The 20150-nt window shown below is 39.3% G+C and overlaps 1 protein-coding gene across 4 annotated transcripts in view; it reads left to right on the top strand.

Moving 5' to 3' along the window:
- chchd6a (coiled-coil-helix-coiled-coil-helix domain containing 6a) overlaps nt 1-20150 on the top strand; it is a 98959-nt gene that overhangs the window by 26065 nt on the left and 52744 nt on the right. For 3 of the 4 annotated variants that reach the window (XM_057824531.1, XM_057824547.1, XM_057824525.1), the window contains exon 5: nt 7965-8048. The exons of the other annotated variant lie outside the window; for it this stretch is intronic. In XM_057824531.1, coding sequence (XP_057680514.1) covers nt 7965-8048 — 84 coding nt within the window. The remainder of the gene's footprint in view (nt 1-7964; nt 8049-20150) is intronic. 4 annotated transcript variants of the gene reach the window in all.

The following is a 20150-nucleotide window of genomic DNA, read 5'->3' as shown; positions in this document are numbered from 1 at the left end:
GTCTATCCATTCGCCAGATCCATATTTGATGCCTTAATCGACTTTTTTTTCGACCCGCTGTCTTCGCCCTCTCTGCCTGACATCTGCTACCCTGATATCTACAACTATCTTTTCCCGACAAAATCAGCCTATTCTCACGAAAGTTTGAAAACATTTAAGAGCAGCACTCTAAGCAACATTACCCCGTGTGACCCTTTACTTCTAATTTTCTAAAATGGCGACAATCAATAAAAAAAAAGTTGACTGCGATGGCCGACGCTTCAAGGATAGGTGGTTATTGGACTATTTCTTCAATAAAACACGCAGCAACTGTGTCTGCCTCATTTGCAAAGAGACAGTCGCTGTTGTCAAAGAGTTCGATGTGACGCAATATTAGCAAACAAGACACGCTGACATTTACGGCAACATTACAGGGAAGATACGTAGCGAGAAATTATAGCAACTTGAAGCTAGTTTAATTTCACAGCAGCAGTATTTCGCAAGAGCCCGAGTGTCGAAAGAGAACGCCATAAAGACGAGATTGTTGAAATTATGAATTAAAAAAATTATAAAGCAAATGTGACACACAGAAAGGCTTGCTAAAATTTGTTTAAATATATTGTTCTATGTAAATCAGCCAAGGTAGCCCCCCGCATTTTTACCACACCAAATCTGGCCCCCTTTGCAAAAGGTTTGGACACACCTGTTTAACTTCTTTCACTTGGTACCAGCTAAATATTATTCAAAAAATAATGATGGTGGAAGAAATAAGCATCTTGAATTTGAAACTGTATGTTGTCGGCGATTAGCCTCGCAATGATCTTAATTGTGGTTGTCAGCCCAAAACCCTCTAAATATATATTAAATGCATCTTACCAGATATAAAATGACTACTACATAATCTGTAGTGATCGTTTGGTGCCCAGTTTTCTCATCGAATTGCAGCAGTCCATCTCGCTCTCCTCTCGGAATACGGTAGAACTTGAAGTCTCTCCGTCTATCTTCTCTGTTATTGCAACCAACCACCACACACGCCTTCACCATTTTGATTATTAATGTTAACGAGCAGAAAAACACGCCATAATAGGAGGAATTTACGTAGCAGTAATGCTTAAACCCAACGAGCTGACGGACAATATGGCGCGGAGGCGTGGTTGTGACGTCATGTGAGTAGGGTCTATAGTCCGGAAAATACAGTACTAGTGATAAACTCATTCCAATTCACAGTTTTTTTTTGTTTTTCTGTTTATTAGTTGTTTTTAGAATATCCTAGAATGATTTCCTGACCAATGTATCTATAATCGTTGTATCGCCATATCGTCAGATCATCGTTATCGTGAGCTTTGTATCGCAAACCGTATCGTATCATGAGGTACCAAGAGGTCAGGGAGAAAATAAATTAGTACTAAAGAGCAAATGAAATGAAGGAAAAACCAGCAAATACAAGAGAACATTTTGAAAAGATGGATTAAAAAGTTCAAAGCATGGGAAATACGAGAGTATCGAGTAGATAACAGAGGCTATAGTGGATTGGAAAATGATGAACAAAAGAGCAGACAGGAGAGGAAAAGACTGAGGTACTGATAAGCCAACACCTGTATCTGTAATTGTGATCTGAAGGAACTGATATGGTTCTGCATGTTAAGATAATGGGCTAACAGTGTGTATGCGTGTGTGCAAGTGGCAGCACTATACCATGCACTGAATGTGACATGATTGTTGCTAACCCTCTGTTATTGAAATACAAGTAGTCCCCCGTTTATGAAGAGTTCTGTTCCTGCGCTGGCGACATAACTCTGATTCCGCATAAGTCGGAATTAACCCTTTAAATACGGTAATTCGATACGAGAATCGCGTATGTAATATCGCAATGTATCTCAATCAATTTTTTGCTGCCCTCCTGTAATACGGTGAGCACTGCAATTATTACTGACTTTCTGACGCTTAAACAAGCAAACCTTGGTTTTGGCACCAAAGTCTTACTCTCAACAAAAAATCTATCATCAAGATGCTGCCGATGTTCTTCCCTAACCCTAACCCTAACCCAGACATGATATAATACCAGATATGATATAAAAAAGTTAAAGTTAGTTTATGTCTCCGCGCTGGGGTAGCAGGCGTTCTATAACCGGCTAATTAATTAATGGCAAACAAAAGAAGCTGTAAAAAATAAATAAATAAAGTAAAATACCAGTAAATATAATGATCTAGATTGTCCTCCTGTCTCTCTGCAGCATCCTGGTTGTAATTACCAGTCAAGTTATTATTGAGTGCTAATTTATTGTCTTGCTGGAAGCTACGTTGTTAAATAAACCCAGTGGAGTAAATAATGAGAAGAGAATGGGGAGAAGGGGGAAAATGCTGCAGATTTTATCTGATGGAAACACCATTCACACACTGGCCACTGAGAAGGAGTAAGTGGGTTTTCATATTTCTTTTTAACAATACTGCAATGGAATTACTGTAATTTGTTGCCCGTGTATTTTGTGTATTGCCTGCTAAACCCAGGTTGTCAAAAATGCTGCTCAAAAATCAATCCCAAAGACACCACAAGTCCCAAGCAAGTATGAGGGGCGGAAAAAAAGGTCAAAACAAGAAGCTTTATTGGTTGAAAATTTGTTGAAAATAGCACAAACCTGCTACTCTTTAAAGTATGTTTCTCGACTCTCTGTTAGCCTTATTGCTTATGTAATTATGGTTTTATGGTGACACATGATGCAACTCCAAATTGGTTCATCGACAGTGGAAAACCAAGTGCTGTTTGGGAAGCACCTGATAAGAACCAACAATGCAAGAACACCAGCACTGAACGAGCACCCTCATTCTTTTAGTGGTGCAATATACTGTAGCACGCTGAGCCGAAAGTTCATATTCTTAAAAAAATGTCTGTAAAGACACAGACTACTTTTCATTGTGTCAAAGTGTCATTTTTGTCAGTGTAGTCCCATGAAAAGAACTTCAATAATTATGAAGGCGGCACGGTGGGAAAGTAACATGTTTGGAACTTGTTTGGTATAGCTTTGGGCTTGGTATCGGCAGATTCTCAAAATCAGGTGACTCTTAACTCTGACTTGGGTGCAAAACTATGCGGTCGAAACATCCTTATTTAGTAGTATATTCAAATGTACTCACAGTTATGCCCAGTTATTTAGTCTGGATTCTTTTCATTGATCTTTATAAACAAATTGGATCTTTTAAAAATTGTATCCGTCTGACTTTTGGCTTGTGTGGGTTGAGTCTTCCTTGGCTGCGTCTAATCAAACGTAGACTTGCGGACCCCTGCAGGGACAACAGTGAAGTTGTATGATTTGCTCTTATTTTCCTCTGTGGCTGTAAACTACAGTAAATCTTGGCTAACACATTAGTGTAATTCATACAGATGGGAAAAGCGAGTGTGTGCTTTCACATGGCTCTCTCTTGTTACTCCAGCATCCGAAACTAAAATTTTGATATGGAACTTAAACATGAACTCATTTAGTCCCTATTTTTCAGATGCATTTACTGTAGCTTGATTTTGGAAGCATAAACCACATCAAAATATTTTACTCCTCGCCTCCGTCTGTGTGTACTATGCATCTGATTTGATTTTGTGTTCAGCAGCCCTGATAATTATGATGAATCTTCCTCTTAGTGTGTGTATGTTTCCTGAGTTAATTCTCTCTTGATGATTCACAGTGCTGTTAACAAGTCTAGGATTATTCATTTTGCTTATTCTGGGACGAGTTTGTACAAACGTGTTATATATCTGGTGGTACATTTGCTTGACATTCTTGCAGGCAGCGTGTGTTCAGTTTTCATTCATTGAAGGTGTGAATGCGAGCACAAATGGTTGTCTGTTTCTATATATTCCCCCTAACAGACTGGCAACCTGTTCAGAGTGTAGTTTTCCTGTATTGTAGTCTGCTGTGATAGGCACCAGCACCCCATGAACAGTGGATAGAAGGATTTGCTTCTTTAAATACAGCGTCGTAATGGCGCAGGCAGAAGTCACTGTTGTGCTGAAGGAGGCATTTACAAATGAGAGGGTAGAAGGATTTTTTTTGCTGCTAGTGTAAAAATTTTTTTGAACGACAGATAAAAAGTATGACTAGCAATGTCGCCTTTTTTGGAGCTTCTGATGATTCAAAGGGCTTACTTAGAGGTAGTTGCGACTTTGAATTTCATTTCTCCTGGGTCATTTCAGTATGAGTTTTAAGAGTAGCTGGTGCTGCCAGTAGTAGGCCTCTCCCTAAGCACTTTTTTTACTTCGCGATCTCCCATTTTAGATATAATGTTACACAAGATAGGCTCTTTGGTTGAGGAAAATCAAAAGATGACTTCTATTTTGGCTAGCATCACTAAAATTTTTAGCGCACAGGATGTATTTACTCTATTTTGGAGATGTTTATCATCCGCTTATACTTGCCATTTCATTACTTTGAACAAAGCTTTGTGCTTGCAGTGCTCTTCCTAATGTTCCACATGAATAAATACAACTGATATGCTACTGATGGCATCACAAAAATTATCCAAGCAATGGAGTAATGTTTGTTCATTTTCTACCAACACAAATAAATTAATTACAAAATGTATCTATCATATTTAAACCTGATAGTTGTTAGTGCACAGTCTGGTCTGAGTGAAAACGACATTAATGACTGCTGACTACTTTGGGATTTTAGTAAATTATCGCAATGTTAATAAATCACACGTAACATTCTACCAACAGTGCATGCAATCTCTTAATTAGGGCTGTCAAACGATTAAAAGTTTTAATCGAGTTAATTACAGCTTAAAATTTACTTAATCGTAATTAATCGCAATTCAAGCCATCTATATAAGATGCCATATTTTTTCTGTAAATTATTGTTGGAATGGAAAGATAAGACACAAGACGGATATATACATTCAACATACGGTACATAGGTACTGTATTTGTTTATTATAACAATAAATCAACAAGATGGCATTAACTTTATTAACATTCTCTTAAAGCAGGGGTGGGCAAACTATTCCACAAAGGGCTGCAGTGGGTGCGGGTTTTTGTTGCAACCCATTAAGAGGACACCTTTTCACCAATCTGCTGTTTTACAAGTGCAATCAGTCGATTGCAGTCAGGTGCTTCTCATTTCTGCTGAAACCGCATTGGTTAAACTATCTGTGCTGGGTCAGTTGGAACAAAGACCAGGACCCACTGCGGCCCTCGAGGACCCGTTTGCCCACCCCTGTCTGAAAGCGATCCATGGATAGAAAGAGTTGCAGTTCTTAAAAAATAAAGGTTAGTACAAGTTATAGAAATTTTATATTAAAACCCCTCTTAATGTTTTCATTTTATTAAAATTTGTAAAATTTTCAATCAAAAAATAAACTAGTAGCTCGCCATTGTTGATGTCAATAATTACACCATGCTCACTCATTGTGCGAAAACCCATGAAATCATTTGAGCCCAAACGCCAGCAGAAGGCGCCAAACACCAAAAAACAGGTAACAAGCCGACATTACACTGCTGTCATTTTAATCTGTTTGAGCGGGTCATGTGCGTTAATTGTGTCAAATATTTTAACGTGATTAATTAAAAAAGAATAATTACCGCCCATTAACGCGATAATTTTGACAGCCCTACTCTTAATGTGAATACACAATTTAGAGCCCACTATTCAGGATTTTGGTACTTCAGGCCCTTACCATGTCTGTTTGGCAGCTATTAATTTTATTTAACCCAGTGTGAGAATGTCACTTTATTGTTACCGGTAGATAGGGTTGCCACTTTTCAGAAATAAGAAATATGGGACGCCCCCCTCACGCCCAAAGCTGTACAGGCAGAGAAAAAAAGGGACATCCCCAAAACTCCTAGAATGCATAGAAATGTATCTATTAATTTATGATTCGTATTAGTTCAATACGGAACGCAACATTCAATTCCCAATTCCGGCTCGTTCCTTATTTCAAGGGACAGGTGGCAACCCTACCGGTAGAAAGCAACTACACTCCTGGCCAAAAGTATTGGCACCCTTGCAATTCTGTGTAATGCTCAATTTCTCCCAGAAAATGATTGCAATTACAAATGCTTTGGTAGTAATACCTTCATTTATTTTGCTTGCAATAAAAACAACACAAAATGAGAATGAAAAAAAAACAACTAAATCATTGTCATTTTACACAAAACTCCAAAAGTACTGGCACCCTTTGAAAAATGGTGATGCTTTTCTAATTTGTGTAATGAACAACACCTGTTACTTACCTGTGGCACATAACAGGTGGTGGCAATAACTAAATTACACTTGCAGCCAGGTAAAAAGAAAAGGGCAGGACAAAAGTATTGGCACCCTCAGCCTAATACTTGGTAGCACAACCTTGAGACAAAATAACTGCGAACAACCGCTTCCGGTATCCATCAGCGAGTTTCTTAAAATGCTCTGCTGGAATTTTAGACCATTCTTCTTTGGCTCCAGGTCTCTGATATTTGAAGGGTGCCTTCTCCAAACTGCCATTTTCAGATCTCTCCACAGGTGTTCTATGGGATTTTGGTCTGGACTTATTGCTGGCCAGTTTAGAAGTCTCCAGTGCTTTCTCTCAAACCATTTTCTAGTGCTTTTTGAAGTGTTTTTCGGGTCTTTGTGCTGCTGGAAGACCCATGACCTCTGAAGGAGACCCATGTTTCTCACACTGGCCCTACGTTATGCTGCAAAATTTGTTGGTCGTCTTCAGACTTCATAATGCCATGCCTCTGAAGGAGACCCAGCTTTCTCACACCGGGCCCTACATTATGCTGCAAAATTTGTTTGTAGTCTTCAGACTTCATATTGCCATGCAGATGGTCAAGCAGTGCGTGCCAGAGGGAGCAAAGCAACCCCAGAACATCAGGGAACCTCTGCCACGTTTGACTGTGCGGACCTTGTTCTTTTCTTTGAAGGCCTCGATATTTTTCATTTAAACTCTATGTTGATGTCTTTCCCTAAAAAGCTCTACTTTTGTCTCATCTGACCAGAGAACATTCTTCCAAAACGTTTTTGGCTTTCTCAGGTAAGTTTTGGCAAACGCCAGCTTGGCTTTTTTATGTCTCTGGGTCAGAAGTGGGGTCTTCCTGGGTATCCTACCATAGAGTCCCTTTTCAGACACCGATGGATAGTGCGGGTTGACACTGTTGTACCCTCGGACTGCAGGATAGCTTATACTTGTTTAGATGCTAGTCGAGGTTCTTTATCCACCATCTGCACAGTATTTCATTGAAATCTCTCATCAAATTTTCTTTTCCGTCCACATCCAGGGAGGTTAGCCACAGTGCCATGGGCTTTACACTTATTGATGACACTGCACACTGTAGACACAAGAACATTCAGGTCTTTTGAGATGGTCTTGTAGCCTTGAGATTGCCCATGCTTCCTCACAATTTTGCTTCTCGGATCCTTAGACAGTTTCTTTTTTCCATGCTCAATGTGGTACACACAAGGACACATGACAGAGGTTGAGTCAACTTTAACCCATTTTAACTGGCCGCAAGTGGGATTTCTTTATTGCCATCACCTTTTATGTGCCACAGGTAAGTAACAGCTGCTGTTCATTACACACATTAGAGAAGCATCACATGATTTTTCAAAGGGTGCCACTACTTTTGTCCAGCCCATTTTTGGAGTTTTGTGTAAAATTACAATGATTTAAATTTTTTTCTCATGCTCTTTTTTTTTTTCATTGCAAGCTAAATAAATGAAGATATTACTACTAAAGCATTTGTAATTGCAATCATTTTCTGGGAAATTTTGAGCATTATCTGACAGAATTACAGGGGTGCCAATACGTTTGGCCAGCAGTGTACATCCTAATAAGCATAACATTGAGAGTCAATCATTATACCTGAGGCATTTTTTTGTTCTTTTTGCTGGTAATTCAAATGGGCCACATTTTTCCGTTTTCAAATTCATTCCAAACTTAATACTGATTCAAAACGCTGAAGAATACAGTTTTTACATTGAGCCCAATGTTTTGTTTGTGTGGGTGTCCTTTTGCAGGCTCAAGAGCTCCAGAAGAAAGATTTACGACTGAAAGCACTGGATGCTTTTTACAAGGAGCAAGTGGCTCTACTGGAAAAGAGGGTAAATAAACACACATTGATTAAGTTTCATTCGGCTCACCTTTACAAAGTAGGTGCAAAGAAAAAAACTACAGTTTAAAAAACAAACACAGTAAAGCAACACACAACTGATGTTTCTGCAAATGTGAAAGATCTGAGATTTAGCAACAGCCCTTCACTGCAGGGAGCGTTTTTATTTGTGTTCATTCCCTTTCAACTGTATGACATTTACTGGACAGAGAAAAGGGGCATTCTCACCGGGTGCCAACCAATAAGAACCTTTGTATGGCCTTTAGTTGGCAAGCAATTCCTCCTAGTGCTATGTACATGGAAAAGCGCAGTTTTGCAACAAACAGTAAAACTATTCCCACCCCGTTAAAATGTAACGTCTTTGTGCTATCGAAAAAGAGAGGGGGAATAAAAATAAACAACTGAGATCATGCTACTGTGTTCAGAGTTTACCAGTGTCATTTAAATTGATGGTAAATGGGAGACCGCTCATACTTTGCACCTCGCCTAACCCACAAATTCCATATAGTACATGTCCGCTCCATTGTGAACTGCCTGTTTTCGGGCTGCGTTGCCCAATGCCTACCCGTGGACTGTAGACACGCATGCACAAGACGGAGGTGAGCACATGATCAGATTAGTGCTGCAACGATTAATCGATTTAACTCGAGTAGGGCTGCAGCTATCGAATATTTTAGTAATCGAGTAATCGACTGAAAATTCTATCGATTAATCGAGTAATCGGATAAAACAAATCTATTTTTAGGTGAAGAGCAATTATAAATATACATGAGAAAACAAGACATTTCATCTAATCTTGAACCCTTTTCAGTCAATCAATATCTTTATTTTCGATGTATATTGTTGAAAACAGCCAACAATTGCATCTCAGATGTAACTAGAATTAAAAAAAAGACTAATTCACTGCTTTCACTCAAAAAACCTTTAGATCTTATTAAAATATATATTATACCTAAAAATGCCGTTACGCTTGATAACACACATCACTTAAAAGTAAGGATTTTTTTCCCACGTGTTTCAACTGAATTTCTATTTGTGTCAAGCCATTTTTAAGTTCTAGTTAAGTTTTAAGTTAGTCTAAACTGTAAGTCCTGATAGGATTTTGAGTTTTTGCAGTGTTCAAAATAAATGTATGATACAGGCTGTAATGGAGCACATTAGGGACCAGTGCTACTTGGTGTTTTATCCAGCAATGACTACTGAGCTAAAATTGATATTTAGCATTATTGAGTTTTTATTTTACACACTCATCACTCCACAACGCTGCGTTATGTTAAAGGCTGTATGTAAGACACGTTAGCCACGCATCGACAGTGGTCATAATTAATAGAAACCTAGCCCTCCGCAGGGCTAACGTTACGTGAGCTAGTGACAGTAACGTTAATCTTTATTTATTAGCGCTTAGCGCTCTTTATTAGTGCTCTACTGCTTTAAGATGGCGGCTGTTTACTAACGCTGCCCAGACGCGGCCGAGTCTGTCCTTTCGCATCTAGTTCAAAATACATGTGATCTCTATGAGACTCATCAGACGCTACCTGCTACCAACGTAACATCGTGCGGGCTAGTATTTAGCAACGTCGGCGTCTTTTTTAGCGGCTGTCTGTTGCAGTAAGGTTTTTTTTTTTTTTTTGTTGCTTCCTTCTCTACGCACGTGACATCAGCGCATTGTTCCGCATTAAAACTAGTCCGAGCAAAACGTGATGCTTAGAGCTGTCAAAATAAACGATTACTCGAGGTGAATAAAATTTCTCGGATCAGTTTTTAAACTCGAGTTACTCGAGTTGCTCGAGTATTCGTTTCAGCTCTAAACTCGAGTATTTGAGTAGAAAAAAAGAATCGAATTAAATTTTGCTGCATTGAGTATTCGTTTAATTAAAGAGGCGTTGTAATGGTTTGTTTCTGAAAGTGTTTGCATTTAGTTTTATTGATTTGGGTGGATACACTGCCCTCTAGTCCCTGCCCTCATTTTACATGACCAAATCCAGCTGCTCCCTGTTAAGACCAGCATAAGCTAGGTTTTTGTTTGAGCTAATGTTTTTTTTTAATGCATTTCTAATTTAGTTTAAAGGTATATCCAGCCAATTTTTGTGGGAATATTTGTCTGAGCCATTTTTTAAGAGCACTGTAAAGAAAAAAAAAAAAAAAAAAAAAAAAAAAAAACCTTAGTACCGTATTGGCCCGAGTATAAGACTGTGTTTTTTGCATTGAAATAAAGACTGAAAAAGAGGGGGTCGTCTTATATTCGCGGTCTAGACATTATACCCTTTTACGACGCTAGATGGCGCCAGATATCATTGAAGCGATGTTCTGTCACGACAAATCTCAGCTACTCTCCCCATTCGCAACGCTAGATGGCGCCAGATATCATTGAAGCGATGTTGTCATAACAGATCTCAGCTTCTCTCAGGTTTAACCAGTTTTCAATTTTTATTGCAATGTTTTTCCTTATTCAGATTTGTTTCAAGGCTACAGTTACAGTTAGACTTCACTTTAATGGTTAATGCCGTTATTGCAATTTTGTTGTTTTATCACATTAGACTGGTTTATTTACATTTCAAAAATCAGAAGCGATTCATTTACGAATGTGATTGCACTTTAGTTTACATATTTAAATGTTCAGATATTAAGATTTGAATGAGGCAAAATAACATGATTTTTCTCTCAATTGTATTGTTATAATCATTTGTTTCGGATGTACTGTAATCATTTTCTGTATAAAACTTTAATTTGGTGTTCAAAAAGTCATTTTTTCAAACTTGAGTCATGAAAAAGAGGGGGTCAGCTTCTAATCAGGGCTGTCTTATATTCGGGCCAATACAGTATTTTATAGCATTTAAGCTAGCGGACTTTTGCTATGTAAGTTAGCCAATTGTTCTTTTGTTGTACATAGATCCTTTTTTTTAATACCGTTTGAGGCTCAGCTCAGGTAATTTTTTTTTATGTTTATCCGATTACTTGATTATTCGAACTAACTAGTTCATCGATTAATCAACTACTAAAACAATCGATAGCTGCAGCCCTAGATCAGATCAATGCAAAGTTTATTTCTGTGACAGTATTTTCAGAAAAAAATGCACATATGTGCCAAAAATTTAAAAAGACCAATGGTACAGTTTAGTTACAGTTTAAATATTTCCGTTCTACACACACAAAAGCACACAACGACCCACGGACGCAAATCCCACGACCCCGCACGCACTCCTCCTACCCCCCCATAGACTTCATAATGATATTGACGGGTCAGATTTGAGCTTCACTGTGCCACGCCTTCAAGTAGGGGGCCATCCAACAATCTGCTTCAGTTATTCACAGTCGGTCACAGCGACACATGCAGCGATCCAACGCTGGATTTAGGTTGAAAAAGTACGAAAGCTGTGCTGCAAATAAACAGGAAAGGTTGTCTCAGGAGCTATTTGTTCGAGGATTCAAGGTAATTATTATGATTTTTTTTTTGTTTCGTTTTTTCACAAGAATTTTCAACGTAAAAAGCTCTTTGTTATAAGGCTGCCGCCACATTAACTAACAGACTAGCATCGTACTTCGACATACTGACCGTTCTTTTGCTCTTTTAACAAAGAATCGTTTTACTGTCCATATCTATAAAGAATTCAGGGATTTTTTAAAACATTTTTTTATTTATTTAATCTTTATATAATCAAGCGGTCTCATTGAGATTAAGATCTTACCCTTATCCTAACCCTAACCGTAAACCCTTTCACAATAGAGGCCTGAGCACAAAGAAACCTTCACAAATATCAGACAACACAAAATACACTAACAGAAACAGTTACAATAATCAGTAAAAACATCAGACAAGAGAGATTTAAAATCACCAAGATGAATGATTGACTGTAGTTTAAGAGTAGATTGCAATTTGTTCCACTTAAGAGGAGCATAATAGCTAAAGCCAGTTCTGCCAACACTAGTGCGTGTGAGTGTAATGTTTAGGGTTAAGTAGTTAGTTGATCGTGTTTTGTAGTTACTGGATTTGAATGACAGGAGAGATGTTAGAAAGTTTGCACAGTAAAGCCTTATAGATGAATAACATGAGGTGGATATTTCTTCTTGACTGGAGTGAAGACCATCCAACGTTTTGATAAGGGGTACAATGATGAGTGCAGAAATTGTTTGTGCTACGTTCGTGCTTGTTTGTGCTGTAAAAAGTTTCGTTTGTGTTGCCATCGTTTTTAAGATATTTAAAGATCTTTTATAGGTCAATCTGAGGTCAACCAGCCCTTCATTTTGATTAAAAATGGCTAAAAATGGTATCATTCGTTTATGCTTCTTAAAAGTTTGTGGTGGGCTGCGAGTCACGTCATCACTCGAAATTAATATCTCAAGCCCCCAATTTACTGCAAAATGGACCTGAAGAAGTACCATTCGTTTGTGCTACATTTGCACTAGTTGGTGCGACACCCCACTGTTATTGAGAGAGTTGGTACGTGCTGTCAGCCACGACGTAGGGGCTGTGATTATGTTAGGTTATGAAACGAGTTTGCAAGTTTTTGCAATATATTTAGCATATTTTCCCCTGGAAATTTTGGTTTGAGTCCCAATTTTATGACATAAAGGACTGTTAACTTTAACGTTTCTAGTGTATTTGCTTGATTCTAAACTAGGCAAGCACCACCCTCAGAAGAAGTCTTTGGCACACATTTCTGGTGTCAGATCTGAGACTATGAAATTTCATTAGCAGCAGGTTAGCTAAACAGAGGCCTTAGAAAACTGGCAAGCTAGCCTACGGATGGTACAAGCTGTGTTTGCTGTTGGGCCTTGAATGTTTGTTGATACACCTCTCAGCTGGCACATCCATGAAGGACGGAAAGATGTAGAGAGCGAGCAGTTTTGCATTTTTCCATGCATTGTATGATCAGGTGCACTGCATGCATATGATACAAATTTTTTTAACTGTATGCGGTGCTCAGTGTGCTTAGTTTACTGCACCCGGATAGCAATGTGGTTTAGTCTGTTACACTTTGCAAAATGTTCTCCTTATAGGGTTTCAGCTGCACTGAATTAGAAATTATTTCTGCCTACTCTACCTTTTCTTATATTGACACGATCTTACTAGGGCTGCAGCTATCAAATATTTTAGTAATCGAGTATTCTAATGAAAATTTCATCGCGTAATCGAGTAATCTGATTATTTCTTTTTAGGTAAAGAGTATATTCATGAGAAAACAAGACATCTAATATTGAACCATTTTTAGACAACCGATGTCTTTATTTTAGATGTACATTGTTGAAAACCGCCAACAATTGCATCTCAGATGTGACTAGAAAAATAAAACGACGAATTCACTGCTTTCACCAGAAAAAAAAACTTCAGATCTTATAAGAAAAAAAAATCTCATTTCTTACCTAAAAATGTCATTACGCTTGATAACACACATCACTTAAAAGTTAGGTGTTTTTCCCACATTTCAATTTGATTTCCATCAGTGTCAGGCTATTTTTTAAATTCTAGTTAAGTTTTAAGTTTAAGTCTAAATTGTAAGTCCTGATAGGATTTTGAGTTTTTGCAGTGTTCATAATGAATGTATGAGACCTGCTGTATTAGAGCACATTAGGCACCAGTGCTACTTGGTATTTTATCCATCAATGACTAGCAAGCTAAAATTGAAAATTAGCTTTATTATGCTTTATTTTACACCCTCATCACTCTACAGCACTGTGTTTTTACGGATGAAATAAAGCCTGTATGAAAGACACGTTAGCCACGCATCGACAGATGTCATAATTAAAGGGTATTATAATACTAAGGGGCTGTGAGATATCAATAGAACCGTTATGTGGCAAGATAACAAATATTAATAAGGGTAAAAAAAAAAATCTCGTTCATGAGCAATTATCGAAAATAGATTGAAAATTACGAACATTTCCGAAAGTATTCCGGAAACAACCGAATGGGGCTTTGACGTCACAGCAAGGAAACGAAAGGTCGAGGCAGGTGCCATCGTTGTTTATCGACGAGAGAGTTGTGTTCGTGTTTTATCAAGAAATCGCTAAAATGGCTCAAACCTGTCATGCTATGTGGTGTACAAATAGCCATTTGTCGCAATGTAGTACCCATGAGTTCCCTAACGCAAGAAAAAGAGCTGGACTATGCAGACAATGAGTAAAGTTCGTCCGTGCTAAGAGGGCTAATTTTGCAGACCCAGCCTCCGGCACGGTTTTGTGTGGTGCGCATTTTACACCTAAAAGCTATTCGAACTATGGACAAATGAAATCTAGCTAAGAAATTGCTGCTGAAAGCAGATGCTGTGCCCACCATACACGCGCAGCCACCTGAATGTCCCGAGATATTAAAAAGAGGACGATGACTGGCTCTGATGATACCACCCCACCACCCCAGGCTAAGCAAAGGAGGGAAATGGCCTGAGTGAGTACTCTTTTATAATAAAGAACATATCACACATTGGATATAGGACTGGACACATGTACAAATTATCGCTCGTAAAATAAAGTGGGGCAAATAATTATTTAGTCAACCACTAATTGTGCAAGTTCTCCCACTTGAAAATATTACAGAGGCCTGTAATTGTCAACATGTGTAAACCTCAACCATGAGACACAGAATGTGAAAAAAAAAACAGAAAATCACATTGTTTGATTTTTAAAGAATTTATTTGCAAATCATGGTGGAAAGTAAGTATTTGGTCAATACCAATAGTTCATCTCAATACTTTGTTATGCACCCTTTGTTGGCAATAACGGAGGCCAAACGTTTTCTGTAACTCTTCACAAGCTTTTCACACACTGTTGCTGGTATTTTGGCCCATTCCTCCATGCAGATCTCCTCTAGAGCAGTGATGTTTTGGGGCTGTCGTTGGGCAACACGAACTTTCAACTCTCTCCACAGATTTTCTATGGGGTTGAGAGCTGGAGACTGGCTAGGTCACTCCAGGACCTAGCCAGAACAAGAACGGTGAGCAAAAATCCCAGAACCACACAGGGGGACCTGGTGAATGACCTACAGAGAGCTGGGACCACAGTAAATAAGGCTACTATTAGTAACACAATGCGCCGCCAGGCACTCAAATCCTGCACTGCCAGACGTGTCCCCCTGGTGAAGAATGTACACGTCCAGGCCCTTCTGCGGTTCGCTAGAGAGCATTTGGATGATCCAGAAGAGGACTGGGAGAAGTGTTATGGTCAGATGAAACCAAAATATAAATTTTTGGTAGAAACACAGGTTCTCCTGTTTGGAGGAGAAAGAATACTGAATTGCATCCGAAGAACACCATACCCACTGTGAAGCATGGCGGTGGAAACATCATGCTTTGGGGCTGTTTTTCTGCAAAGGTACCCGGACGACTGATCTGTGTAAAGGAAAGAATGAATGGGGCCATGTATAGAGAGATTTTGTGTGAAAATCTCCTTCCATCAGCAAGGGCATTGGAGATGAGACATGGCTGGGTCTTTCAGCATGACAATGATCCCAAACACACATCCAGGGCAACAAAGGAGTGGCTTCGTAAGAAGCATTTCAAGGTCTTGGAGTCTCCAGATCTCAACCCCATAGAAAATCTGTGGAGGGAGTTGAAAGTCCGTGTTGCCCAACGACAGCCCCAAAACATCACTGCTATTTGTGCTACTTGCACCCATGTTTGTTTACCCATGTTGACAATTACAGGCCTCTCTAATGTTTTCAAGTGGGAGAACTTGCACAACTAGTGGTTGACTAAATACTTATTCGCCCTACTGTATATACAACAAATCCTCAAAATCCCATTCATATTTGTGTCTGTTGGCATAGCGAAAACCTATGATAGTACAATAAATGATAATTATTTTTATACATTACTTTATTTTGCGGTCACGGTGTATGAGCTTCACAAAAAGAAGCGTCACCATTAGAAGAATGTTCGTTACGTTGGACTCGTCGCTGCAACTAGAAACAAAATTGTCTGCCATCATCGCCGCCATTCAGTACTAAGCACTAAGGCGGGTGTTTCCTTGTTCAATTCAATTCAATTCAATTCAATTCAATTCAATTCAATTCAATTTTATTTGTATAGCCCTCAATCACAACAGAAGTCTCAAAGGGCTTTACAGAGGCAATATGATACACAATTAGAAATGAAGCAACAAAGATGAATAGATGCAGTTCAAGTCCTGGGTATCCCCTATCCTTAAGACCCTCCATGCCGGCAAGGAAAAACTCCAAAAACTCCAGAGTCAATTGGGAGAAAAATGAGAAACCTTGGGGAGTACCACAGTCAGGAGAGATCCACTCCCAGGACGGATAGACAGGAACCCCAGAACGGCTAATGGGAATTAGCAAGCGAAATTATAGTCCGTAAAAATACAGTGGAGTGAAGGTGCAAGAAGAAGTCCCTCTAGTCAGATGAGACGGGGGTAGCAGCGAGGACGTCTATCCAGCCAGGGGTGCGGACAGTCAGGAGGCTGCAGCTGAAAAATAGCCCCTCCCCAGAGGGGAGGGGGGAAAGGGGACACCGGGTGACTAGTGATGAAGAGACTAGACAACTAGATATTAACATTGGAAAATAGAAATAAAGTAAGACAAGTGGTAGGTAGAGTAAGAAAAGGAGATAGAACTCAGCGGCTGTACTTCCCCCAGCATTATAGCTTCTAGTGCAGCTTAGACTAAACTGTGAGTCTACTCCGACTTCAACTAGCCTAACCATAAGCTTTGTCGAATAGGAACGTTTTTAATCTAATCTTAAATGTGCAGACTGTCTCGGCTTCTTTAATACTAGCTGGAAGCTGATTCCATAAAACAGGGGCTTGGTGGCTAAAGGCTCTAGCTCCGACAGTACTTTTATGAACCCTGGGAACTACCAGTAGACCTGCATTCTGAGATCGGAGTGTTCTGTTGGGGCGGTATGGAACCAGAGCATCGGTGAGATAAGGTGGCCCCAACCCATTAATGGTCTTAAATGTAAGAAGAAGTATTTTAAATTTAATTCTAAACTCGACTGGAAGCCAGTGAAGTGCCTGGAGCACAGGGGTGATGTGCTCTCTTCTATTGGTTCCTGTTAAAAGTCTTGCTGCTGCGTTTTGGACTAGCTGAAGACCTTTTAGAGAGCTTTTAGGACAAGCTGCAAGTAGGGAGTTACAGTAATCCAATCTCGATGTAACGAACGCGTGAATTAATTTTTCTGCATCGCTTTTAGATAAAATATTTCTAATTTTGGCGATGTTGCGCAGGTGAAAGAAAGCCGTTGTTGTGACGTCACGCAATATGCTAGATTTCCGGGATCTCTGGTGCCGGTCGTTTTAGCTTGACAATCGATCCAAATTTCTATCATTTTCTTGGTGTTGCGATGTGTGTAATTACATGAAGTGGCATGATATGAATTCAAAAGGCATGCGTTTATGGATAAATGATGGAATCTTAGCATTTCCCCAGGTGTTGTAATACCCTTTAAAACTAACCTAGCTCTCCGCAGTTCTAACGTTATATTAGCAAGGTACAGTATCATTACTCTTATTTATTAGCGCTACGGTAACTTCATTTTATCTTGTCCCGAGTATCAATCCTCCACTCTTGGACTAAACACCTACGGTGAAGCGGGGGCTAGGCGAGCGGGTCGTGCGCTGTGCCCCGCCCGGGTTTCGGGGGCAGTCATGGGTCGCGGGTTCCAGCCGGGGGTGTGAAAGCGTCGGTGGGGCTACGGGTAGCTGGGGCCGGGCCACCGTAGTGTTATGCGCTGTCTTACAGTGAATACATGAAACCGTGTTCGCCTAGGTCTCCAGCTTGAAATGCTCCCACACTTTTGACTTTTTCTGCCTTTTGATTGTGCATTTCTCTTGGCTTACGTTGGCTTCTTCGTCGTTATCTCTATATCCATGCATGGTTGAAATCAAGTATATCCGCCGCTGCTGTTTTCTTCCGGTACGTACATGACAGGCGAATGAACTCGAGTTCCTCGAGTTATTCGAGTAATCGTTTTAGCTCTAGATCTTTCACGTTTCAGTTTTGGCTGCTTGACATTTCAAAAATGGGGTTACTGTGAGATTTCTGCTTTGCTATTCTCTACTTTTCTCATACAATCCTTTCATGAGTTTTCACCTATTTTTTTGCTGCCAACCTTCCTTCTCAGCTGGTATAGTTTGACGGTTGAATATTATGAAAGGATGCTGGGTGTGTAGGCTTGAAATCAGAAGAAAGAAGCTGCAGTTAAGGATTAGCAGCATTTTTTCCCCCATTGTAGGAACTGTAAGAATGAGAAAACCAAATCCATGTATCAACGTTTAATAGAATGAGCCTTCAGACTAATTTATATTTTGGACGAGTAATTTGAAAGTTACGCATGCAACTATGGTTTTTTTTAACCCCTTATGACCGCCAGAGGGCAGAGCTGAAAGCACTGAATGCCGCACAAAGAAATCGGTGCTTTCATTACTGATGATTTCATCATTCAGAACAGAGAATACAATCAATTTACCTTTAAAGAAAGAAAAAAGACTAACAGGACGAAAACATTATCTAATTGTCTTGCTGCAAAGTTTAAACAAGCACGACTTATGAGCTCTTTTACATACATCGAAAGTAGTTAATCAACAATCCATCACCAATAGCAGTTTTTTTTTTTTTTTTTTTTCCAAATACCAGCAGTTTACATTTGTTATTTCCAGTGTTGGGAATAACGCTGTTATAAATAATGCCGTTACATAACAGCGTTATTTTTTCAGCAAAGAGGTAATCTAACTATTTTTTCCGCCGTTAAAACGCTGTTACCGTTACTGACGGTCAAAAGCGGTGCGTTACTTACTTTGAATAAATTGAAGAAACTACCAGCCGTAGCGAGTCTACTCTGCTCTGTTTATTTGTCATCCAAGACTTTGGGTGCGTTCAGGTTCATGGCAATGAAAATAGTAAACACACATAGCCTACCTTTGCAAGAACGATGGAGTTGCCGTTTGATACGGTCATAATGTGCAGGTCCTGCACCCATTGGCAGCAAAACTGTTCGTAGCTTTGTAGCGATTTGTAATTTCGGAATCGCTCATGGGTTTAGTAACATACACCAAACAATAAATACAGCGGAATGTCCATTTCGCGTAATTGTGGAAGCCCGTCGACATCTTTACTCCATTTGTCTTCGGCTTGCTCGTAAGGGTCAACATTGTTCACATCCTTAAGTTTGATCACATATCTGTTCTTCACCTTAGTAACGAGTTTGTCTCTTTATCGAACTGGCAAGTTAAAGTTTAATGTCCCGCGAGCCAGACCTGCTTCCAATATGGCTGCGTTGTTCTCAAATCTCACGTGATTCCCCCATTCTGTGACGTAAACGCTCGAGCCTAATAGCGCACGTACTTCAGAGCCGGTGTTTTCACACACAAACCTGAACAGCGCGTGCGGCAAACACACACACGCAAAACAGATGCAGAGGGATATCAGATCAGATCAGAGGAAAATTTGTCCTTTACGAGGTGGAGATATAAACACTATTTCAAGTTGGTCGAAATTAAAGGAAAGAACGTGCATGTAAAGTGTGATTTATGTCCCAGGGCAAAGCTTTTGTCGACATCAGTGGTAAGCAATTCAAATCTGTTTATTTTTTGTTGCACTTCAAGTGTAGGATAAATCTGTTACTGGTGAGGTGCAAAAAATATCCCAAGGTTCGATAACACAACTACCTGTCTGTTCTTCTCTATTCTACTGACTCGAATACTGCTTAGAAAATTTCAAATTCTTTGACATACAACAACTTCTTTTTAAAGTAACGGAAATGGTTACTTTCCCTGGTAACTAGTTACTTTTACTATAGAGTAATTCAGTTACTAACTCGGTTACTTTTTGGAAGAAGTAGTGAATAACTATAATTAATTACTTTTTTTTTAAAGTAACGTGCCCAACCCTGGTTATTTCAAGTTGTTGGTACACTTTGTAGCACTTATATTTTCTAGAAGATTCTATAAACTCTTGTTCCATTTACTAATTAAAAACAAGCACTATTGTACTGCTACAGGCTGAAGGCTGTGACGAAGAGTTAACTCCTAACTGACAGGCAATAATGAGTCCACAACTAATTAATTGGCTCTGATACAAAAAGAAAAAAAAAAGAAAAAATTGGGTTTTGAAGATTGACGCATACACATCCCTAGAATATACTTATCA

Source organism: Corythoichthys intestinalis, chromosome 2, assembly GCF_030265065.1.
Source record: "Corythoichthys intestinalis isolate RoL2023-P3 chromosome 2, ASM3026506v1, whole genome shotgun sequence".
NCBI classification, from domain to species: Eukaryota; Metazoa; Chordata; class Actinopteri; order Syngnathiformes; family Syngnathidae; genus Corythoichthys; species Corythoichthys intestinalis.
This window is presented reverse-complemented; position numbering and strand designations above follow the sequence as displayed.